This window comes from Pomacea canaliculata, linkage group LG10 (genome assembly GCF_003073045.1).
Source record: "Pomacea canaliculata isolate SZHN2017 linkage group LG10, ASM307304v1, whole genome shotgun sequence".
NCBI classification, from domain to species: Eukaryota; Metazoa; Mollusca; class Gastropoda; order Architaenioglossa; family Ampullariidae; genus Pomacea; species Pomacea canaliculata.
In genome coordinates this window covers 9,896,611-9,917,176 of record NC_037599.1, presented here as the reverse complement: position 1 = coordinate 9,917,176, position 20,566 = coordinate 9,896,611, and the positions used below count along the sequence as shown (strand labels likewise).

At 38.7% G+C, this 20,566-nt stretch overlaps 3 protein-coding genes across 3 annotated transcripts; 2 read left to right on the top strand and 1 right to left on the bottom strand.

Moving 5' to 3' along the window:
* Positions 1-1,827: 1,827 nt before the first annotated feature.
* LOC112573305 lies at positions 1,828-10,212 on the top strand. Its single transcript, XM_025253534.1, has 7 exons — positions 1,828-2,319; positions 4,485-4,892; positions 5,854-6,243; positions 6,956-7,009; positions 7,562-7,606; positions 8,153-8,255; positions 8,693-10,212. The coding sequence occupies exons 1-7, from the start codon at positions 2,178-2,180 to the stop codon at positions 8,919-8,921; spliced, it is 1,371 nt and encodes a 456-aa protein (XP_025109319.1). The 5' UTR covers positions 1,828-2,177; the 3' UTR covers positions 8,922-10,212.
* A 154-nt stretch (positions 10,213-10,366) lies between these two features.
* LOC112573304 (protein LTV1 homolog) lies at positions 10,367-15,658 on the bottom strand. Its single transcript, XM_025253533.1, has 11 exons — positions 15,526-15,658; positions 14,413-14,550; positions 14,197-14,310; positions 13,884-14,001; positions 13,464-13,641; positions 12,986-13,226; positions 12,433-12,560; positions 12,065-12,204; positions 11,725-11,774; positions 10,995-11,189; positions 10,367-10,887 (listed from the first exon to the last, which is right to left on the bottom strand). The coding sequence occupies exons 1-11, from the start codon at positions 15,526-15,528 to the stop codon at positions 10,765-10,767; spliced, it is 1,428 nt and encodes a 475-aa protein (XP_025109318.1). The 5' UTR covers positions 15,529-15,658; the 3' UTR covers positions 10,367-10,764.
* Positions 15,659-15,770: 112 nt separating this feature from the next.
* LOC112573306 (V-type proton ATPase 21 kDa proteolipid subunit-like) lies at positions 15,771-20,510 on the top strand. Its single transcript, XM_025253536.1, has 7 exons — positions 15,771-15,929; positions 16,741-16,789; positions 17,332-17,415; positions 17,880-18,027; positions 18,315-18,372; positions 18,807-18,997; positions 19,531-20,510. The coding sequence occupies exons 1-7, from the start codon at positions 15,821-15,823 to the stop codon at positions 19,564-19,566; spliced, it is 675 nt and encodes a 224-aa protein (XP_025109321.1). The 5' UTR covers positions 15,771-15,820; the 3' UTR covers positions 19,567-20,510.
* The last annotated feature ends 56 nt before the right edge of the window (positions 20,511-20,566 follow it).

Genomic DNA, 20,566 nt, shown 5'->3' with positions numbered 1-20,566 from the left:
ATATCACACAGACTTGTAGCAAAGGGAAAAGAAAGAAAGACAACATTACCGTTTCGTGCTGCTTTCAGCCATCAAATACTTCGATACCGTGTAATGTTCCCAGCAAGATGCATTAGGCAAAAGAACAGAAAACTGTCATGGCTGGAGTATTAGACTCTGAGTGTGAATCAAAACACAAAAGCCCCGGATCTTTTCCATAAGGCGCAATGATTTATAGAGACATTTTCCTGCTTTCGTGTGAATTCATTACGCTTGGGCAAAAAGAACAGTAAGAGAATAAATACAGTAGAACTAAAGAGAGAAACAGGGGATGAAGACAATGTCAGGAAGAAAGGAACCAGCCTACTGGAGGTACTCGCGAAAGAAATGAGTCTTCAGGCCAGCTTCGAAGATCGTCACTGTCGTAGATGATGAGGCAAAGGTATTCCATAGACTAGCGAGAAAAGATATAGGGGCAACTCTCATCTGGTGCAAGATACAGAAGTGCCAGATGACCAGATTGGAGAGGCCAACATGGATAGTAAAATAGTCTTCAACATGTCAGACAGGGGTTAGGACCATGAAGACAGCGATAGCAAACCTTTGCTACTTTGAAGTCGAGGTGGACCCCAACTGGCAGCCAGCGCGACTCACACCAGATATTTACTAACAGCAGTCATTTAGAACAGCTAAGCATGATTCAGCATGCTTTCATCCTATAGAAGATAAGAGTATATGAGAGTAAATAAGTATGTGGAGAGGTAGCGGAGTGAAATGTTTGCTGGGTCAGACCTCTGACTGGAACCCTTCTCTCCGCCAAATCACTGTCCACCCACCAGTTGTTCTGTCGGAATGGCTACCTGATTAATCAAAGGAGAAAAGGGGTTGCATTCCAAGTTCTAGAGACAGTGGGCCACGTTCACTGCCCCTATGACCTCTAGGCTAAGAAGTCCTTTACATTTACCTTTTCACCTTAAAACAGTTTATATCTGGCAATAAAGGAGGGACTACCCTGGACCCTCCGCACAATAAAAAAGAATATCACAATGCTAAGTATGCCAAACTATCTTCGAGGGGAAGTAGTTTTCCACTTTAAGTATCGACATTAAAAAAGTATTATAAAAAAGGAGGTTGAGCACTCTAAGCTGTCAGACTGTGCAAGCCTGACACATCATAATTATACTTGCGAGAAATAAACTGTTGACAGGGTGTGCAGTGTACCATAGCAGGTTCACGGTGCCCGCTGTCTCGCTGTTATATCCACTGAGTTATTACATTAAAAATCTTATATCGCGGACATCAACATTCTGCTCTATGTGATCGCGACTGTGGCAGAGGAACCGGGGAAGGCAAGGGAGGGCAGCCCTCCCCCTCAGAAAGATACTAAGAATCTGATTATCGTTCACTGTCAGCATGAAGTTTGACCCACCCCACCCCTCTACCCCCAAAGTTGATCATCTTCCTGAGCGATTTTAGGGAGTCGAGGCTTCAGAAACTTATTTCGCCTTCTGCTTGCTTCCCTTTTCGTGTGTCCGTCCGTTTATTGTTTTGCTTGTCTTTTCGGTTGCCTGGTTTGTTTGTTTTATTCTTTTGTTTGTTCTTTTAATCGTTCATTTGTATGTTTCTTTGTTTATTTTTTTCTTATTGCTGTTTTGTTTGTTTATTTGTTCGTTCGTGAATTCATTTTTTATGTGTTTGTTCATTTATTTCTTAGTCTTCTTGTCTTAGCATTCGTTCGTGTGTTTGGTGTTTTTTGGTTGCTTTTTTTTTTATTGAGATCAATGCAGTCATCACCCCACCCAGTAACGCCAGTGTAAGACAACCTGTTCCCATGGGGTTTCGACACCGACACAGGAAGCGTGCTGCCACGCCTTGCCGCCTTTAGCCCTGTCAAAACAGGTCACATGGGGTCAACGACTGACGACATGCAGCGCTGCGGTTGTCACCGCTGACGTCACTATGTGAACCGCCGACGGGTGCCACCCGGCCAACGACTACAGTTGGGCTCTTTTCTGCTTTGAGAGCGGAACGACTCGCCACTTAGGGTGGTTCTGCTGGTGCATATACTTTCCCGGGTTGGTGAGGACAGGTGAGAAAAGTACAAATCACGTTCGGGTGTCTTAGCGCACCTAACCGTTACAAGGGGGACCGTGCAGGTGTACTGAAGAGATTACGGGTGTTCGACTCGGCATCGACAAATGAAAATGGTTGTTAAAAACGTTCACACACAGAAACTTTATGGATGCAGATTTTTTCGGGCAAACACCGTCATCCTGAACTGGTCTCTCGTCAAAAGTACCCTTGTCGTCTGCCTCGTACACGCTTTAGCGGCTGCCTCAGGTAAGCATGCAGTCTCACCTACGTGTGACAGTCCTTTCTGATCTCCCTCTTTGTGTGAGCCTCTTTGTTTACCGGGAAGTAGCTTTGAGTCTGGGAACTTGTGATTCACAAAGGTGGGCATGAGTCGGGGAAGGTGTGAAGGATTTTATCATTATTATTTGCTGCACGTTGAGACAGGGTGACTTGAAGCCCCACTTCAATAGCGAATGTAAAGTAGTCGATTTTGGAACTATACTAACGGTAACATCGTGTGTATTCGATCCTTCACATTATATGTATACAAGTCTATATAATTGTCTGTATACGGACCTTCACATTGTGTGTATATGGGCTTTAACTATATGTTGTGCGAACCTTCAAATTGTGAGTAAATAGACCTTCACGTTGTGTGTGTATATATATATATATGCTTTTACTCTGTATGTATAGCGGTCTTCACATTGTGTATATAGGCTTTCACATTATGGTCATACTAGTATTCTTCTTTGATAATCCCAACTCTCTCTGCCTTCCTCGCTCGCTCTGCGGAACTTGCATGAAGAGAGAGAGCAAGAGAGCGAGAGACTTGACATCTTTAATTTTTTTAACATCGTCATTATGATATGAAAGAGATCAAATATAATATTAACCTACATGACAGATAGACAGACAGAGGAGAGAAACAGTGAAGGACTTTTAACGAGACTGATAGACGAATACTAGGAAAGAGAGAAATAAAGAAAAGGCGAGGGAAGGGGTAGAGAGCACGAAGGAGGTTTTGAAAGACAAGCAGAGAGAAAGAAAAATAAAGGAACTGAAGAAGAAAAACCTGAGAAATCTGAGAAAGAGATTGAAGGGGGAAAAATCGTTAACGAATGGACGAAACGCTTTATGGTTAGGTCATGGATTGTCAACTTTCGAGATACAAAGACAAAAACCCAGACGCAGCTTCTTAAAATATTAAATTAGGTATAAATATCACCCCTCAAGGAGTGGCACTCAGATGTTTTTCTTCGAGCCAAACATATCGCCGTATCAATAATAAGCTTCTGACCTGAATTAAGAGTATCTGCGAACTTCTCATGCAAGTATGAAAGGACGCTGGTGCTTTCAGTAGCTTGCAAAATAGCGCTGTGCGGGACTTGCAAATTCTGAAGCTCCCAGCTAAATGTAAACAGGGTCACATTTATTCTTCTAGAATTACCTGCTGGACTTGAATGGTGAGTTTGTTGTCAGATCTTTCTGTGACTCCAGTAAAGGGTCAAAAAAACAAGCTAAAATCTCCTGCAGGCAGGCGTCAAGACCTGCGTGACACTGCATGTCACAAGATCGCTGAATTTAGCCCGGGGGCAAGAATAGGACCCTCATCTCTAAGCCACTTTCTTTCCTTCACTCCGTCTAGAATCTCTAGATCAACCACCAGCTAGGTCACATGCCTTGCCTTTTTGTGCGTGCCTCCGACTTCAGACGCCCATGCTCCAACACTCGACAAACTTTCTCTTAAGATTGTTTTTAATCAAAAAGTGCCGAACAAAGAAATCTTCGAAGATCCCTAGAATCCCATTGTACTGGCAAATGTGGTATTGCCAATGTGTATGCAACCAATTTTAGACTGAGACAAAGCCCCAAACATTCTCCCCCAAACCATTGGTTCACTGTGTTCTCCCACACACACACAGCTAAACCGTACTTGGAAAAACGTTCGACGAATTATGTCTGGGAGGGCCTTTTTTTTTAAGATGTTCATCTCAATTCCACCCCAAAAGTGGTATATAAGTCTTGTCTGTTGTCTGGCCTGCGAAGAGTACCAAATTTCCAGATTAGCCCATGACTTCCAAAATGTTGATGAGCATTTATCCACTTCTCCTTATACGTGAATTCTTAGCATTTCAGGAAAATGTACGGCGTAACACCGATGTCAACATGATCCAATAATAATAACAACAACAACAATAATAATAATCATAAGAAGAAGAAGAAACTTTATTTGTCCCAATGGGCAATTTAAGTGGGAAGTGTGCTCTGTATTATTATTATAAAAAAAATCATTACAATTACGATGCAGTGGAATAGAGATATTAACATTACCAAGAGCAATGAGAGAAATGAGCAAGACATAATTATATTATATTAATTATAACATATATTATGACACAAACTGTCGCCGCATTGTGTCCTGTCTGCAGATTTGCCGCGGCTTGTAGAACAGCGCCATTACGCGTGTGGCAACTCCACGTCGTGCAGCGTGGCGAACCTGACATGCAGCTCTGACCAGCGGCTAGCCATCCTCAGCATGCGCCACGCCCATCACAACTCAAGCGGCATAACTGATGGCGTCTGTCCGGTCAAGGGAAACAACTGCTCCGCAGTTCCGGTCAACCTGACGGTGGGGGACTGCGGAGAAAGCTACAGCGAGGAGACGCTGGTTGAGATGTTCAGCAACTGCTCGGCAGCGCGCCGGCAGGCAGCAGGCGACCCGGTCACTTGCAGACTAGCGCTTCCTTCATCTCCCGAGGAGTCCGGTGGAGTGTGTGAAGGACAAGGCTTTCAGAGTGCCACGAGTTATTCCTTGCTGGACTACGCATGCATCGATGGTATATATCCAAGCTTATCTACACACTGTCACACATCACAAAACCTATAAATAGTGTTAAAAATAATATGGACTTTTTAAATGACTTTTTACTGCAGTTTCCATGTAGCATTTTTTTCAGGCTTTCTGTGGTTATAAATAACTCGAAACTTTGGCTGATCTATTAATAATTTTTTGGTGATCAACAGCGTAAATCGAAGTAGATTTTTGTTTATGGTTTTTGTGCAAGCTTAATCTATTGTCGAAGGTTTTGCATGGAAAAGTTTCCTAAATTCAGCAGTCTGTTGACTGCTTGGATCTAAAACTAAATTTTCAGATCAGTGGTTCGCTGTGGTACGTAAGCATTATTGGGAATACGTTTCTGAATGCCTAAAATCCTTCGTGGTGACAGGCATGTCCTGTCGGGAGAATGTTTTCCACCTCCAATCGGACCGCCGATTCTGCGTGCAAGACCAACAGATTGAAGTTGTCCGTTATTTCGACCGTTCGACTTATAAATGTTACTATGTGCAAATGAATGAATGAAGCTGTCTGAACCAGGAATGTATCAGTCTGGCGAATATGGATATGTTGTGGTATTATTTTGTGATTTCGTATCGAATTGCTCTCTGTGATAACCGAAATCTTATCTTTCAACGTTGACACTGGAAATAAACATTATTATTCAGAACTTGTTTCCATGCTCATGCGGAGTTTATTCACACTATTTTATTCAAACAGTACGAATAATATGGAAGTCGAACCAGAAGATTGAGTATTCATTTCGCGAACTGAAACGTCATGTGTGGCTCTGGACGTTTGCAACACGTTGAAAAGATTAGAGAGGGTGGAAACGCTGTGTTCGATAACATTGCAGCCTGTGTTCGTATTCTAAGTAGCTTACTCTTTGAAGCTCTCGTCTCAGCCTTCTGGTTTTAATCTATTAAGATCGAAATTTTCTAATTAAGTATTCTCTCTGCCAGAATCCCAGATCATGCCAATGTGCACTAGCTCTGCCAGTAATGGCACGCTTCTCTTCGCGCTCTGGAATCCCCGCGAACAGTCGGAGGACATCACCAACGTCACAAGCCGGTGTCAATGTCGAGTCACGTCAACAGACGACGCACAGATGTACGTGTACGTCAGGCCGATGGACGTGCGTTTGCCGCCGGCAGACACCGATGACTGTTCACGTCTGACGCTGCAAGACGTGTCGTCCACCATGCTTAACTCCTCGTGCAGAGACTCCAGTCCTTTGCTGTTTGGAACGCATCTCTTGCAGACAGGCGAGATCAAGGCGACGACGCCCATCGATCTAACGCTGCTGCTACACCAGAACCAGTTGCCATATATGGCCTGGATAGGCTTCAGCAGTACGTACAGGCTACACCTTTCCAGCCTCTATTGTCATCAGTATCCTGTGAAGTAGCCTGCCTCATAATATTCAACTTCTTCCTGTTCTATTTCTATTGTTTTTGTTTGTGTTTTGTTCTTGTTCTGACTACTACTTGCATGCTTCTCCCTCTACTAAACTAGCATCAGGGCTCTCATTAAAGTTCTATTTATACTGTCTGTAAGACTAGACCACGAATGCTCGTGAATCAATTTTGATAAATATACAGCAATATTGTTATTATATTACCTTAAACATCATTGGGTTTTGGGGGGGGGGGTTGGGATTGTTTTTTTTTTTGGTTGTTTTTGGTGTGTGTGTGTTTCTCGCATGTTATAAAACTAGTTTGTTTAACGATTATCTCCCCCTTTTAGTGCGAGGGCTTCATGAATATAACCCAGCTTGCTTATGTTATCGGCCTCGTTAATAAAGAATTGTTAGTGTGTCGTGGCTAGTCTCACACCACAGTGTTTCATTCCATAACTGTACATGCTCTTTCGCTAGTTTGCTTGTTTTTTGTTTTTTGTTTTTTTTTAGTCTTTTAATAAATGGCCTAGCAGGTCTGTTAGCATGGAGATCGCTGACTTGAAGTCATACCACTGTAGGAAGCGTTCACACTGTGGAACAGACGCAGGGAACTGTCTCTGTGCATGTCTCTTGTTTTGACTCGGTGTTCCTGTTTTTCATTTAAGGTTTCAGTGAGCGTCCGCTGAAGCTAACCTGCTATTTACAGGATGAGCCACTAGGTAAGTGGGTTTTCTCTTACACATTCGGTAATTTCAGAAGTACTTCTCTTGTTGCGACTCAAGGGTGTAATCAGAGAGTTTAGATATCTAAGCTCTCTCAGGAGGTCGTCTGCTTGCGACAGGATTGTCTGACGGGGGTAAAAATGCAGAGCAATGCGATCTCACTCAAATATTCAGTTAGAAACTTTTGAAAACAATGGAGAGAGAGAGATGAAGACACGTGGGAGGAGGCACTTGCAAAGAAGAAGAAAACAACACAGAACAGAAAATAAAGCAAAGGCGTCCGAAGAAGCGAAGAATGATTAAAAATACAAAAAACAAAAGGAAGAACTGAACTGGGTGTTTCTGTGGATGAAGCGATGTTTAAAAAAGCAACAGGGGGAATGTGTTATTTATGCCAACACAAATGTACAGACTGAAAATGTTGAGACATCCTTTCCAATTTCTGATGCTGTTTTGCTGCTGGTGCTTATTCTGTTAGTCTTAAATATCGCCTCCAGTAACAATGGAAACAAATAATGACAATTGTTAATTTTCTGTTTGCCTGAGTAGAGCCGCTGCGACGTGACGACGTACTCTTAAACAAGAACGACAGCGGTAAGAACCAAATCTTTTTCCAACACCTAGTCTCTCCATCATGCGTGTGTGTGCGCGCGCACGCGCATGGATGAGTGAGGTTGTGTGTGCGCCTTCTTCTTTTCTATGGCCTCGTTTGATCACCGTAGAAAAAAAAAACCCTCTAAGGTCAAATGCGTGGAGCTGTAAAATAACTCCTGAACTAAGAAAAAACGATGTCACAAGCAAAAAAATCGTGTTGAGTATATCACAGGGCGAAAATAAAATGAATACACCTAACCTGCTGAACATCACAGCTTAGCCTTGCCTACCTTAAACGTGCTTAGAAAACTTACATTAGGGAAAACAAGTAAACTATTTTATAATAAAGTGTTGAATATCTCATGTAATTAAATATTTTACAGAAAAATTCAGAATTCGAAGCACGGATTTTTACTAAATTCTTATCGCTTTTTTATCATCGTAAAATTTTAAGTCGAATAATTGTTAGTCGAAGACTGCATATTCTATGTATGTTCTGATGTTTTGTAATTCTTGACATAATGACGTTTCATTTTTTTTTTAAAGAAGACAATGAGAAGATGATAGGGGCTGTGATAGGCGGCTGTCTGGCGAGTCTCGTGTTGATTGTCATCGTGGGTGCCACTTGGTTCTACCTCTACAGCAAACGGTAAACAATGCGATCGTATTAAATGATAACGATACCATAACAATGAGCACCAGCAAGCATGATACATACACCGCTCTCCTCCACCATATTTATCTTTGAGTGTTCATTCAAGTCGGTCATCTTAAATTCTTTTCAGAACATCAGCGCACTTGACACGTCTCCGAAACGTATATACATTTAAAGAATGTTAACGATAATCAGTATTTCACGAAGTGTGCCCGTATCTACAATGCTTCTAAGTCCATTAATATATACCGTTGGTAAAATTTGCGACTTGTTGAGTTCTATAGCTACAAGTGATAACGCACGCACTCTCCCTCTTATTTCAGGGAGAAAGATCTGAAAATGTTAAGCAAGAGTTCCATGTTGTAATTGTCTGACGCTGCACAGCAGAGCTAGAATACTTTTCTTGATGTTTTATTGCTGTCTTATCGCAGAAAGCGTCAAATGACCAAAAGCAGCCGCGCCTGGTGGTCCAAAAGGCGGCAAGAGAACGACTTTGCCCGTTCCTCTGCGTCTAGCCGCTCCTCCAACGTCATCGTCGACACGGGCAAACACATGGGTTACGGGGCCAAGCCCCCTATCCACAAATCCTACCCTGTCTCGCCACGCAACCAGCACCTGGACATCGTGACTGGTTCCGCGGCTCCACAACCCAGCGGATGATAAAGAATGGATGAGGAACAACTCAAGAAGGTGACTGAGGACTGCGCCACCTGGCGAGGAGTTCTTTAATGAAAAACGCAGTGATATAAATGCCGCCCGGAAAAGGGGAGGGTAAGAGTATAAAGGTAAATGTGTACCAATGGGAAAGAAACTTTTTAAAAAATGGAAAAATCATCGAAGTACGACTCTTCACAAAGGTACGTCTTGCGCGGCTATAGAAGGAAGGAACCAAGAGCACAAAGGTATTACTTTTCTGCGACCTTGCAGCGTGAAGTCATTGAAATGCGACTTTACTTCACAGGGTACAGTTGCTAAAGACTAGAGACAATGAAACAAAGACCACGACAGCAGCAACTACAAAAATGTAACACTGTAGACTGTCTCAGCAATTTAAGTAGCTCATTTCGTTTGTGTAATACACGTACTAAGTACAGTATATCTTCCGACACACATGGGCTACCAGGAAGGGAGTGGGTGAACACATCTGGTACCATCTTCTATCATTCTTCAGGTCTTGTTCAGCCGTCTGTAGGAAGGTCGGGATGAATTGGACCTTGAATGAAAATAGTCTCTTTTCATTCAGACGATTGACCTTTTGTTGATGGCAGTTTCCTTACAATCGTCATGTGTGTGGCTCGTGTTTTATACATAAATGTATAAAAGGAAATCTCCAGCTCGAATCAAGTATATTTGAACGATTGTCAGGAGCACAAGTGACTACTGGTTCAAACACCACAGGCAGGAGACAAGATGCATTGCACTCATTGGTGCAAGGTATATGTCCTTCACTTCCACAACTGTGTACAGAGCTTTCCGCATACCAGGATGGTAAAAAGTTCACGAAAGATCAAGAGTTTAATGCGAGATACGTTAGTTGAAGGTGCTTGATTATTGTGAGTTTGGCTTTATCAGGTTTTTAAAAAAATCGTTTAATATTTTACAGTTTATTTCCCATTTTAAGGGACAAAACTCGAAAACAGCAGGTAGCCTTCACTATAGGAGACCTCTCAATTCGAATGACGCTAACTAGTAATTTACTGGTGCACATTTCAAGCTCGAGGTGTACCCAAATGGAAAGTTAGCTCCCTTTCTTCAGAAAAAAGGAATACGTCGGTGTTATCATGTGTCGCTAACGCTGAACGGCCTCAAGAAAGTATACTTAGTATGTTTATCTCTAACGACTATAAAATTAGATGCTGGGTGACATGCTGATATGATAATACTATGATTTTTAATGTACAGATCTTTTTTAAAAAAATGCTATAAACTATTAAAGATTGATGTTTTTTTATTCATAATTCCACTTCAAGGCCTTGAAGGAAAAAACAAATATCGATCAAGCTATCAACAGTAAATTATGAGTCATTCAGTTAAGAAAAACTGCAAAGTAATTTCACCAAAAGCAGACTGATATCCATGCATACACACAATCAGTAAAGTAACAGTTATTTTTTCCAAACAGTTATATTCTCATCAACACAATAAAGATGAATCCCTCAAGATACTCATCTCTAAAATGTCTGCATCAGTAAAAATTATACCATTCATGAAGATCTCATGCTTGGAGACTTTATTTCCCTGCCAATTATGATAATCAGCTCAAATTTGACAAGACTGCAGATTAAAGTTTTGTCCAACACCTTCCAGCTTTTCATGAATGCACATGAAGTGGCTCTAGTTCTTAATATCTAGCTCAAACCATTTCCAACAGGCAGGGCAACTGAATCTGGCATATCACAAGGTCCCCACGCTGTCAAAAATTGCCCCTTTTACAGAAGTAACAGCAGAATGAAGAATCTGCTCAAATACATAATTCCAAAGAACATTTAAAATGCTGAAGACGTTACGCATTTGTAGACAAACTGAGTGCCTTGACATTCCTGTGTAAAGCCGCCATCTCTTTTTGTTGTTTAACATGCTCAGCTCTGAAGGCCAGTCTGTTTGCTTTTTTTTCCTTTCTCCTTTCCTGAAAAACAAAAAGATTTTTTTGAAACAAATTTTCCCAGATGATATTTCTAATGCCCAACCAGGTATGAGTCAAAAACTGGAGAAATCTGCCCAAAATCTGATTACCTGCTGTTCAAATTTGACGGCCTTTTTGCGTGCCTGTCTCTCTTCATGTGTCTCTCCCTTCGGTCGAAAAGTGCTTGCTCGATCTGCACGTCTGTCTTCCAAATTTTGTTTCATCACATCTTGAAGAGTCAGATGCCCTTCAGCTTCACCTGATTCTGCAACAGATTCTTGCTTCTTCCTCTTTTTCATTCTATCCTGTGAATGCAAACACATTAATCCACAAGTGAGAGCCTAATTTGAAAATAACATTCTTCCTGAAAAACAAAAATTTTTGTCAAAACCAGTTTACTACTGGCAAATAAACACAACTTTTTTTCCTTTTTGTTGTACTAAAAAAGAAAAATCAAGCTAGAAAGAATATTCCTTTAAAAAATTTTGACTAAAAGACAATTTTGCAAGAAATCTAAGACTCTTATGGTGAAATATTGTTGAATACAAATTTCTTCCACTTTACTGTCCTAGCTGACATGTTTTGCACCTTAAGTGCGGGAAGAGAGAGAGAGAGAAAAAAAAAACGACACACCTCACCTGTTAGATAAGGGAAGTAGTTGTGTAATTTGAGATTAGCGAACAATAATTTACCGCAAATTATTGAAGATGGTGACAACCACTTCTAAGGCATGTTGCTACACACTATCTGGCAAACATTTTAAAGAAGTAGAGAAGGAACACACAAACAACGGAACACAAATATAAAAAGTAGATTGTTAGGAATTAACTGAACATTTACCGGGTCATGGTAGACTGTTGTTGGCAAATTTGATGTTGTTGAGTACAAGCCTGTGAAAGAAAAAAAAAACGTTAAAAATGTAATGCTATTTTTTCCTTTTTGTGTCACCATCGGACAAGATAAGTCTTGTTAATTAACTGAATAAATTGCAAGTCACAATTTAAAAGCTAGGAATAATATCTTGATAAGTTTAGCTTATGCCCATAAAAGGAATATTTGGCTCTGAAAAAGAAACAGTTAACAAGATCAGTGACAGCCCATAAAAACAAAATCTTGCCCTTATTAAGCTATAAACGAGGTCACAATAAATTTTGCAAAATCCAACAGATCAACAACTTGCTTCGAATTGATTCGCAGTCCCACTTAGGTTTGTTGGAAGGAATCTCTTTCCACTCATATTCTTCTTCACTATCGCCATGCCACTGCTTTGTTATTGATTTTGTATCTTCATCTACAGAATCAACAATATCCCTCATGGTTCTGAAAAACGCATTTTCAATTCTTTAAAGGATATCATGACAGAAAGAACATTTATTTATTTTATATATTTTACTTATGAGTGTGTTTAGTTGTGCAGTCATTAGTGCATTTTTATGGTGAGTACAAAAAAAAACATTCAAAGCCATATATAAACATGGTGAAATCTCTTTACAACTAGTCACAAGTCACGCACATAAGCTAATATAATTTTAGTCTTCCAATGCTTACGTCACTTCTTTGTACTTTTCCAAGTCTTCCAAAGCCTGTTTCATGAGATCACTATTAGCTGTCAGCCGACCATTCAGCTCTTCATGATCAAGGGCTCCAATGCTTTCAGGCCCATACTCTTCATATAACTGAAACATACATGGAGATGCCAATTGGTTTACGTTCTCACAAGTGGTTGTAATGAATCTATGTTATTACATCCCTAAATGTCTGTTTTTTCCAAGCACTTCATAAATTTTAAAATAGAAAATGTTGTGAGCATACTCAACTGGAAAAGCCTTAAGTAGATGTTTCTAGTCTATTGAGTTTCTCTTTCCCTGGAGTGCAAAAGATATAAACATTTCAAAAGACAACTTAAATATATATTTTTTGTTCAAAGAATCTGAGGTAAAATATAATAAAAAAGCAGTTTAAAATGTGGTATCTAAGGCTCTTCAGCATATTTCCATAACTGCCACTGAGATCACAGCCGCTACCTAGAAAAAGTGGCATTGAACTGGTTTCCTTTAAAAGTCATCAAAAGTGAAAAATCAGTAAATTCCATGAAACAAACCTTTTCAAACCTTGCATCCAACAGCTGAAGCTGTTCATTTCTGGGCAATACAGATGATGTAAGAGAGTATTGGGGAAGAGCTGTCTTGCCTTCTTCAAATGAAAAATCTTCCGGATCAAAAAATTCCATGTCATCTGATCCACTAAAATCTTCATCTGTTTCATTTGTATCCTCGCTTTCATCTTCTGCTTGCTCTTCTGTTTCTTCTTTATTGCCATCTCTTATAATATTAGGGTCCTTACTGTAAAAACAGAAAAAAAGATACCATACCCTCTTACTGTTATTTTTTTAACCCAGCCCAGACTACTTTCACTTAATTAATGACAGGCACTAACCATTGCATCATCACATCACCCTTTAGTGTCAAGAGAGCTTTTTATTTATTACTTATAGTGTGAATGTGCATACTATGATGATTTACTGTTCTCTATAAACATTGTCATTACCCCAAATGGGGTTAGTACATTTCTTAGCATACCTCTGTAATCTTTCCCTCATCATCTGTGCAAGAGTAAATCCGTCATCAAATGTTTCATCATCATCTCCAGAAGTATTAGCTTTCAAGATAAAGTCATCTTCAAGCTCAGTTTCCTGATCAAAGTTGAAATCATCTTCAAGGGCTGCTGCAACATCTGGGTCCCAGTCTACTGCCAAACCTGTTTACACCACATTGCTAAATTTACAAGAAAATAATTATCATCTAAACATCTTTATGTGATTCAATGTCATACAGTGAGGTGTACCTACTACACACTCCCTACTCTTACACAAAGCATGGAAAGATACTTTTCATGTTTTTGCTAATTATAACTTTGAGGGTTTTTTTTCAATTTAGCGAGTGACTTTTAATGGTGCATAAAGAAAAAACAATTACGAGTTAACAAACATTCATGCACACCTGTACCCATATCCAGCTCCATATCCACAGCACTCTTCAAGCCTGAGCCTGGTGAATGAGATCTAGCCACAGCAGCTGCCTCTTCTTCATAAGCTGACTTCTGTGTTTCCCCTGAAGCCTAGCAAAATACAAAGTCAGCCATATAAATGTTGACTTTCGTCAGCTCTTTTAAAAACAAATACCTTTATACTTGTTTAGATTAAACACTCGACCTAATTGTAAAATTAAACTATTGCAGAATAATGAATTTTTCTGTCGAATGATGATCATGTAAACTTCACTAGCTGCATTTCTCCATAAAACTGACTTTCACCTTAGGAACCTGGGCCCACTCATGTACTTCTGACAGGTCTTTCAGATGCTGCATGTAATCATAGTCATCATCAAAGTATACCCCATACTTTCTTTGTTCTTCTATTCTTTTTGCCTGTAAACACAAAAAGGGCATAAGTTAACAAGGGTGTTGATTTTCATATGATGATGATATTTCAAACAAATAAAATGTTAATGTAGACTTAAATATACATACTTTGTCATCTGGATGCACCACTGGAGAAAATTCCTCGGGGTCATCTTTATCAAACTGAAGAGAAGCCCCCTCTGCTTTAGGTACCAGATGGTAAGTAGTGGCATTTTTCTTGTCAATGAATTTCTTTCGATGTTTCGGCTGTAAGGAAAACACTTATCTTTAGTTTAAACAGCTAACGACATTACATAAAAGAACTTAAATGATTTTTTTAATAATGAACAGAAAGCAATGGAACAAATTAATGACAGGAGGCTTACAGAATATTTTGGTTTAGAGAATTACTTAATAAATTTGTCCCCTGCTCTAAGATCAAATTTAATAAAATTTACAATAAGCTGCCACAAATTGCCTATTCAGCAATTAAGATATAGTGATATACCTAAATATTTAAGAACATGTTTGTGGTGTAATCTGGAGGTAGGTGAATTTCATTGTATGTTAACATTACTTTGTGAACTATTTCTTGGAAAGTGCTGCTTCCTGTATATTTTGTGCATCATCCAAATGAATTTAAATTTCACCAGCTGATAAACATCAAATCTAAAAGTTTACTTATTAATTTCAGCAAATTTATTCAAATTGCATTATAGCTGTTTACATTATTTCTCTCTATATATATTTTTATTAGTATCATATATTCATCTATATATTACCATATTGTCACCCTATTATATTGTTATTGTGTGATTGTTATTATCTGATGTTATGGCTAAAAATGCTCCTAGGCTTATAGCCAATAAATTAAATGAGTTCATCCCACTCCTCTCTCGTTCGCCATAACCTGATACCTCTGTTCGATGTTAACAGGATGGTATGCAAGCCATTTTGAGTAAAGGATTTGTACCGAAGCAAGCGTGCTAGTCGCACTCTGGTGACTACAACAGTGTGGATAATCTAGTTTATAAACATACATATTAAAGTAAAGAACACTTGACGACTGGAACAACCTACCGTACCTAATAAACGTGCAAGACAAGATTAGGCTAAAACAAGAACCAAATGAATTTTACAAACAGCCACAAACTTGAATAAGTCTTGACACAAATCGATTGGCTATTAAGGAATCTAGAAGAAAGTTTTAAAACTGAGAAGAACAGCCAAAAGCCTGCCTACCATTCTGCGTTAATTCCCACACGCACGTGTAAACAAAGTACTAGCTGCCCGGAAGTTGATGTGCAAAGTGGGGGTCGATAGGAAGAATAATGATTAAGCAAAAAATTGCTTATGTTTTACGTTTTATGTTTGTATGATTTTCCTATGATTATTTGAATAACAGGAAAGTTTATACTTGCATTTTTAGGATTTATTTTTCAAGTTTATTATTTCGGATTTCCAGTCTTGTTTTAATATATGCACAGGGAGTTACTTCCCCTCCGTCACATGACAAGTTGACGAACAGGATCGAAAGATGGGTATCGAGTCAATGCCAAAAGAACCGACCAAAACGGTGTATAAACCGGTTAAAATAGTTTATTGGTCGATATTTTCAGCAATACTCTTAGCGTACCTCATAGTGGGTGAGTAAATTTTGATTTATTTTAAGTAAATTGCAGAAGTCTGGTTAAAAAAACCTACTACTGTCGTTCCTAGTTTTCTGACACTTACGTCTCATTTAGAAGTAAGTAGTGAAGATACCATGATCGTACAAGGCATCCGTCGTTTGCCATTGAAGCCTAGTGAAGAAATAGTGACAAGTAAAACTATAATAGTAAGCAGAAAGTTATGTCACAGTGTGGATTTTAAATTGTTAACTGTCATAAAAGCGATTTTTCAGTCGTAGCGCACTTAGCTTAAGTTCGTGTACTGGTAAACAAGCACTGTTATAATCGGTGATCTACTTTAAAAAAAAAAAATTCATCTTATGCATGGGTGTATGGTTGTGTGTGAAAGAGAGAGCGAGGATGAGTATGTGTTGTAGTCTATGAATATACACAGCACACTTTTAATATTAGAAATGGTAAAGACAAAGCAAACCTGTTCTCAAAGAGTGCAGAAAGTAGTGTATTTTCAAGTAGTTTCTTAAAAGCCCCAGTGATCTCTTAGCTTATGTTAGTGTACTGGTAAATAAGCACAGTTATGATCGGTGATCTATGTAAAAAAAAAAAAACAACTAGATTTCATCTTATGCATGTATGTGGGCGTGTGTGAAAGAGAGAGTGAGGTGGGGTATGTATAGTAGTCTAAAAATATATAAACAGCACAACTTTAATATTTGAAATGGTTAAGACAGTATAAACTTGTTCTCAAAAAGTGCAGAAAGAAGTGTATCATTAAGTGGTTTCTTAAAAGCCCCAGTGATCTAGATTTAATAGTTTCTTTTTATTTCAGGCTTTTATTACCTTCTGACTGGACAAGGAGCAAGAGTTGATATAGGATGGTAAACATTTTGCCAATTTTATGTTGGTGATTTTCATGTTTAAGTCCTGTCACTCATGTTTCAATGCATTCAGTCAGTAATAATAAGATGTACTTACTGGTTTTGGGGCATATACACATTTTAAGAAGATAATGTTAACAAAAACAATCTAAGGATTTTTCCTGAAATTAATTAAATGTATAGGTCGAAGATATGACCTCTTCAACTACTATAGTTAACTGCCAGACAGAGTTGTTCATGCTTGTAAGTAGAATATTCACATGCAATGAGCAATGAGAATCTCCGTGAAAAAAGGCTCCTAGCATTTCTATAACTTGGATTCCATGATACAAACCAGAAAATGATATGTGAATTGTTTGGTCCTTTCATGCAATCAAAATAAGGAAGGTACATGCATATAGCCTGCGGTTCTCTTGAGTCACCATCATTATAAACACTCTTTGAACCAAGTGAAGTATGTACATATGCTTCATAGACAACAATTTTTTAATAGGATTTGTAAACAAAAGTTTTTAAGTATAGTTTTTTATTTGACTTGTTAGGTTCCTTATGTCTACTTCCCCATATATGTGGGGGCTGATCGGTACTGGCATGTCCATCTCCCTGTCTGTTGTGGGAGCAGCCTGGTGAGTTCTATAAATTTCAATAAAGTAGACAGACAAAAAGAACAAATAAAGTTGACATGTTTTAATTTTATACTGTTGAAATAAAACTGTTTCATCTGTGAAATAAAGCTGTTTCATCTGTAGCATGAAAGAGCCAAGGTGGTATCTTTGTGTAGGAAGTGAATTCTTGTAAATATTACTCATGTTCATACTATATTACTCAACAAACGATAACATAGTCCGGGAGTGCAACCGTCTGTCACCAATACAGTGAAGTTGGCTATCTTGGGTTCAGTTCTTGTGTCGGGCATATGGGGGGTTGGGGTTCCTGCATGTGGCATCTGCTTTGCCATGATATAGCCTTAGTTGCTGGCTCAGTGAAACCACCCCTCCCTCCACCAACGAAAGTCTTTTAACAGGCAAGTTAGTGATTGTAACCATACTTTATTGCTTTTAATTGTTCTCATTAAACTTGTATAATTTAGGGGCATCTATACTACTGGATCCAGTATTTCTGGTGGTGGAGTCAAAGCACCACGTATTAAGACTAAAAACTTGATCAGCATCATCTTCTGCGAAGCAGTTGCCATCTATGGAATCATCATGGCCATCGTCATCAGCACAAATCTTGCAGTAAGTACTAGATAGTTCTTAAGTTTATTGCATGATGTGGGCAAAACAGAGCTGCCCAAGACAGAGCTGTGGGCAAGACGATGTTGCTACAATGGGTGGAGCATCTAGAGGTTAATTAGAAGAGTTAAATGAGATTTGGCTTTCCTGCTTCTGGAAGATGGATATTTAAAAACATGTTTTATGTTTCCCAAATAGATAACACTAACCAGTATAAGTGTATATGTGATAAACTACCACTTCACAATAATGAACCAAGATAGTCATTTGGTATGTTGTTCTTATTTCAGTACTTTGACTTCTCAAAGATTACTTCAGCTGATGATGTTCGAAGAAATTATGGAGCAGGTAAAGTGATATGAATCATTGTATGTTATTTCATTTTCATTGTTTTACATCATCTGCATTGGTGTTTGTGTTACTTTGAATCATACCCTTATTATTTCTGAGTGCACCACTTTAAGGGAAAAATGACAAAAAGATGAATGATAATCTTGCCAATACCTTATTTTAAATTGCAGCACTGCAACATATTCTTAAACATTAGCAAATTGGAGAAGTGCTGAAGTGTTTCATCATTTTCTAATATTGTATTTAGACCAGTTTTATTAACATCCAAAATTTTGCCCTTTGTATCTGGTAAAATAAAAATGCTTGTGGCTATTGATGTTTGCATGTACTCATAAAAAAATAGACATAAGCTTCATATTGTGTTTTCCTTAAACCTACTGTTTTCAGGTTGCTCTGTGGATGCACAACAATTATATATTTTTTTTTAACAGGCTTCAGGATGTTTGGTGCTGGGCTAACAGTTGGCTTCAGTAATCTGGCATGTGGCATGTGTGTTGGCATTGTGGGATCTGGTGCTGCTTTGGCTGATGCTGCCAACAGCTCCCTTTTTGTCAAAATTCTTATCATTGAGATTTTTGGCAGTGCCATTGGCTTGTTTGGCCTCATCATTGCTATCCTACAGGTAAGTGCTTTTTTTTCATCACTATCCTTCTTGCATAATTATTCCACTGTGTCACCAGGAAGATAAGTGGTATTCTTTATTTAAAACACCATCAGTTCCTTAAGTCTATCATGATGTCATATAAGAAGTAAATATCAAGGTAGGTAACTCTAATAATGAAGATTTAGATAGTGCTTTTCCAATGATTTGTTTAGAGTGATTTACAGAAATGATACACAAACTGAATCACCAACAACCATGCTTCCATATTTGCATATAACACGTTTGCATCTACAACAGACACCTGCTGTTGCACAAAATAAATTACAGATGCATTGTTTGCTCATTGTCAAGACAAGGGTCACAGTGAAGTCGCCATTGTGAAAAGATGCATATTAAATCTTAAGGAACTACAAGAAATGACAAAGAAATAATTGTGAGGAATTTATGTTGCTTTGAAATGTGATGGTTTTATTTATTTTATAGAACTGTAGCCAGTTCCTTTTATCAGGGTTGTAATCAAAATCACAAATTCTGAATTTTCTTTTTTTCAGACAACAGGAGCCGGTATGATCAGCAGTGCTCAGTGATTGACATGCAGCTGTCTTTTTCTGTGGAATCACACGCACAGATATTGATGAGAAGGCCATTTTCTCCAGATGAACCACCATGTTACAGCAAATCCCGTTCAGAAATAGTAGCTTTTGCAACAGAATATGATAATATGTGCATAGACTCTGCGTTTCTGATTAAATTCTGTGATACTCTTGTCAAGGAATGCAACCTATATATAGTAAGAGCTAAACAGAACAAGGTTGAAGGGTTCATAATGCACATTTCATTCTTCACATCCATTGTACATACAAAGAACAATTCAGTCAGCATTGCCAGCAGCAAACCAATATATTAGACCTAACTTTTGGTTTGTGCTTAGATAAAAAAAATTAAACTCTTTGGCTAACTCTTCAAGTGTAGTGCTATATGGTCATACTGTTTTAAAACCCTTGACAAAGCTGGGATGACATGGCTGTGCTGTACCATAAAATTCAATTTGTTTACTCAGATTAGTTTCTTTGGGGGATGGGACTGCATTACATGCTAGTTGCAAGAAAGGATGCTTGGTAGACAGTAGTGTGTTATGTAAATGTTTTAATGAAATGTATTCATATTTCAGCTTGCTCACCCAGTTCAGGTATAATGAAAAGCTGGTAGCAGTGGTATGTTCTGCTGGATACATTCCACATCCCTTCAAAAGCAAAGGCTGTGACATGAATCTTTTGCGTGTTTGCTAATATTTGTGTTCCCTGGTAAGAAATACCGTCATTGTAGGACCAAGAGAGCGTGAGACTCCCATTAGAATATGTTGTACTCCAAGTAGTAAGACATCCAGAGGCCTGTGGATTTGTCTTTTCACCTAAACTATAAAGATCATCAGTTTGAAATATAGCCACAAAGAGTGCATGCTATGTCTGTTGTTCCCTTTACATTATTGTCCAGAGAATATGTAAATATAAAGTTGTATTTCAAGGTCAAAGAGTTTTTAAACCTGTGTGAGAGAAAAAGGTGCAAAAAGGGAAGGCTACAACATAA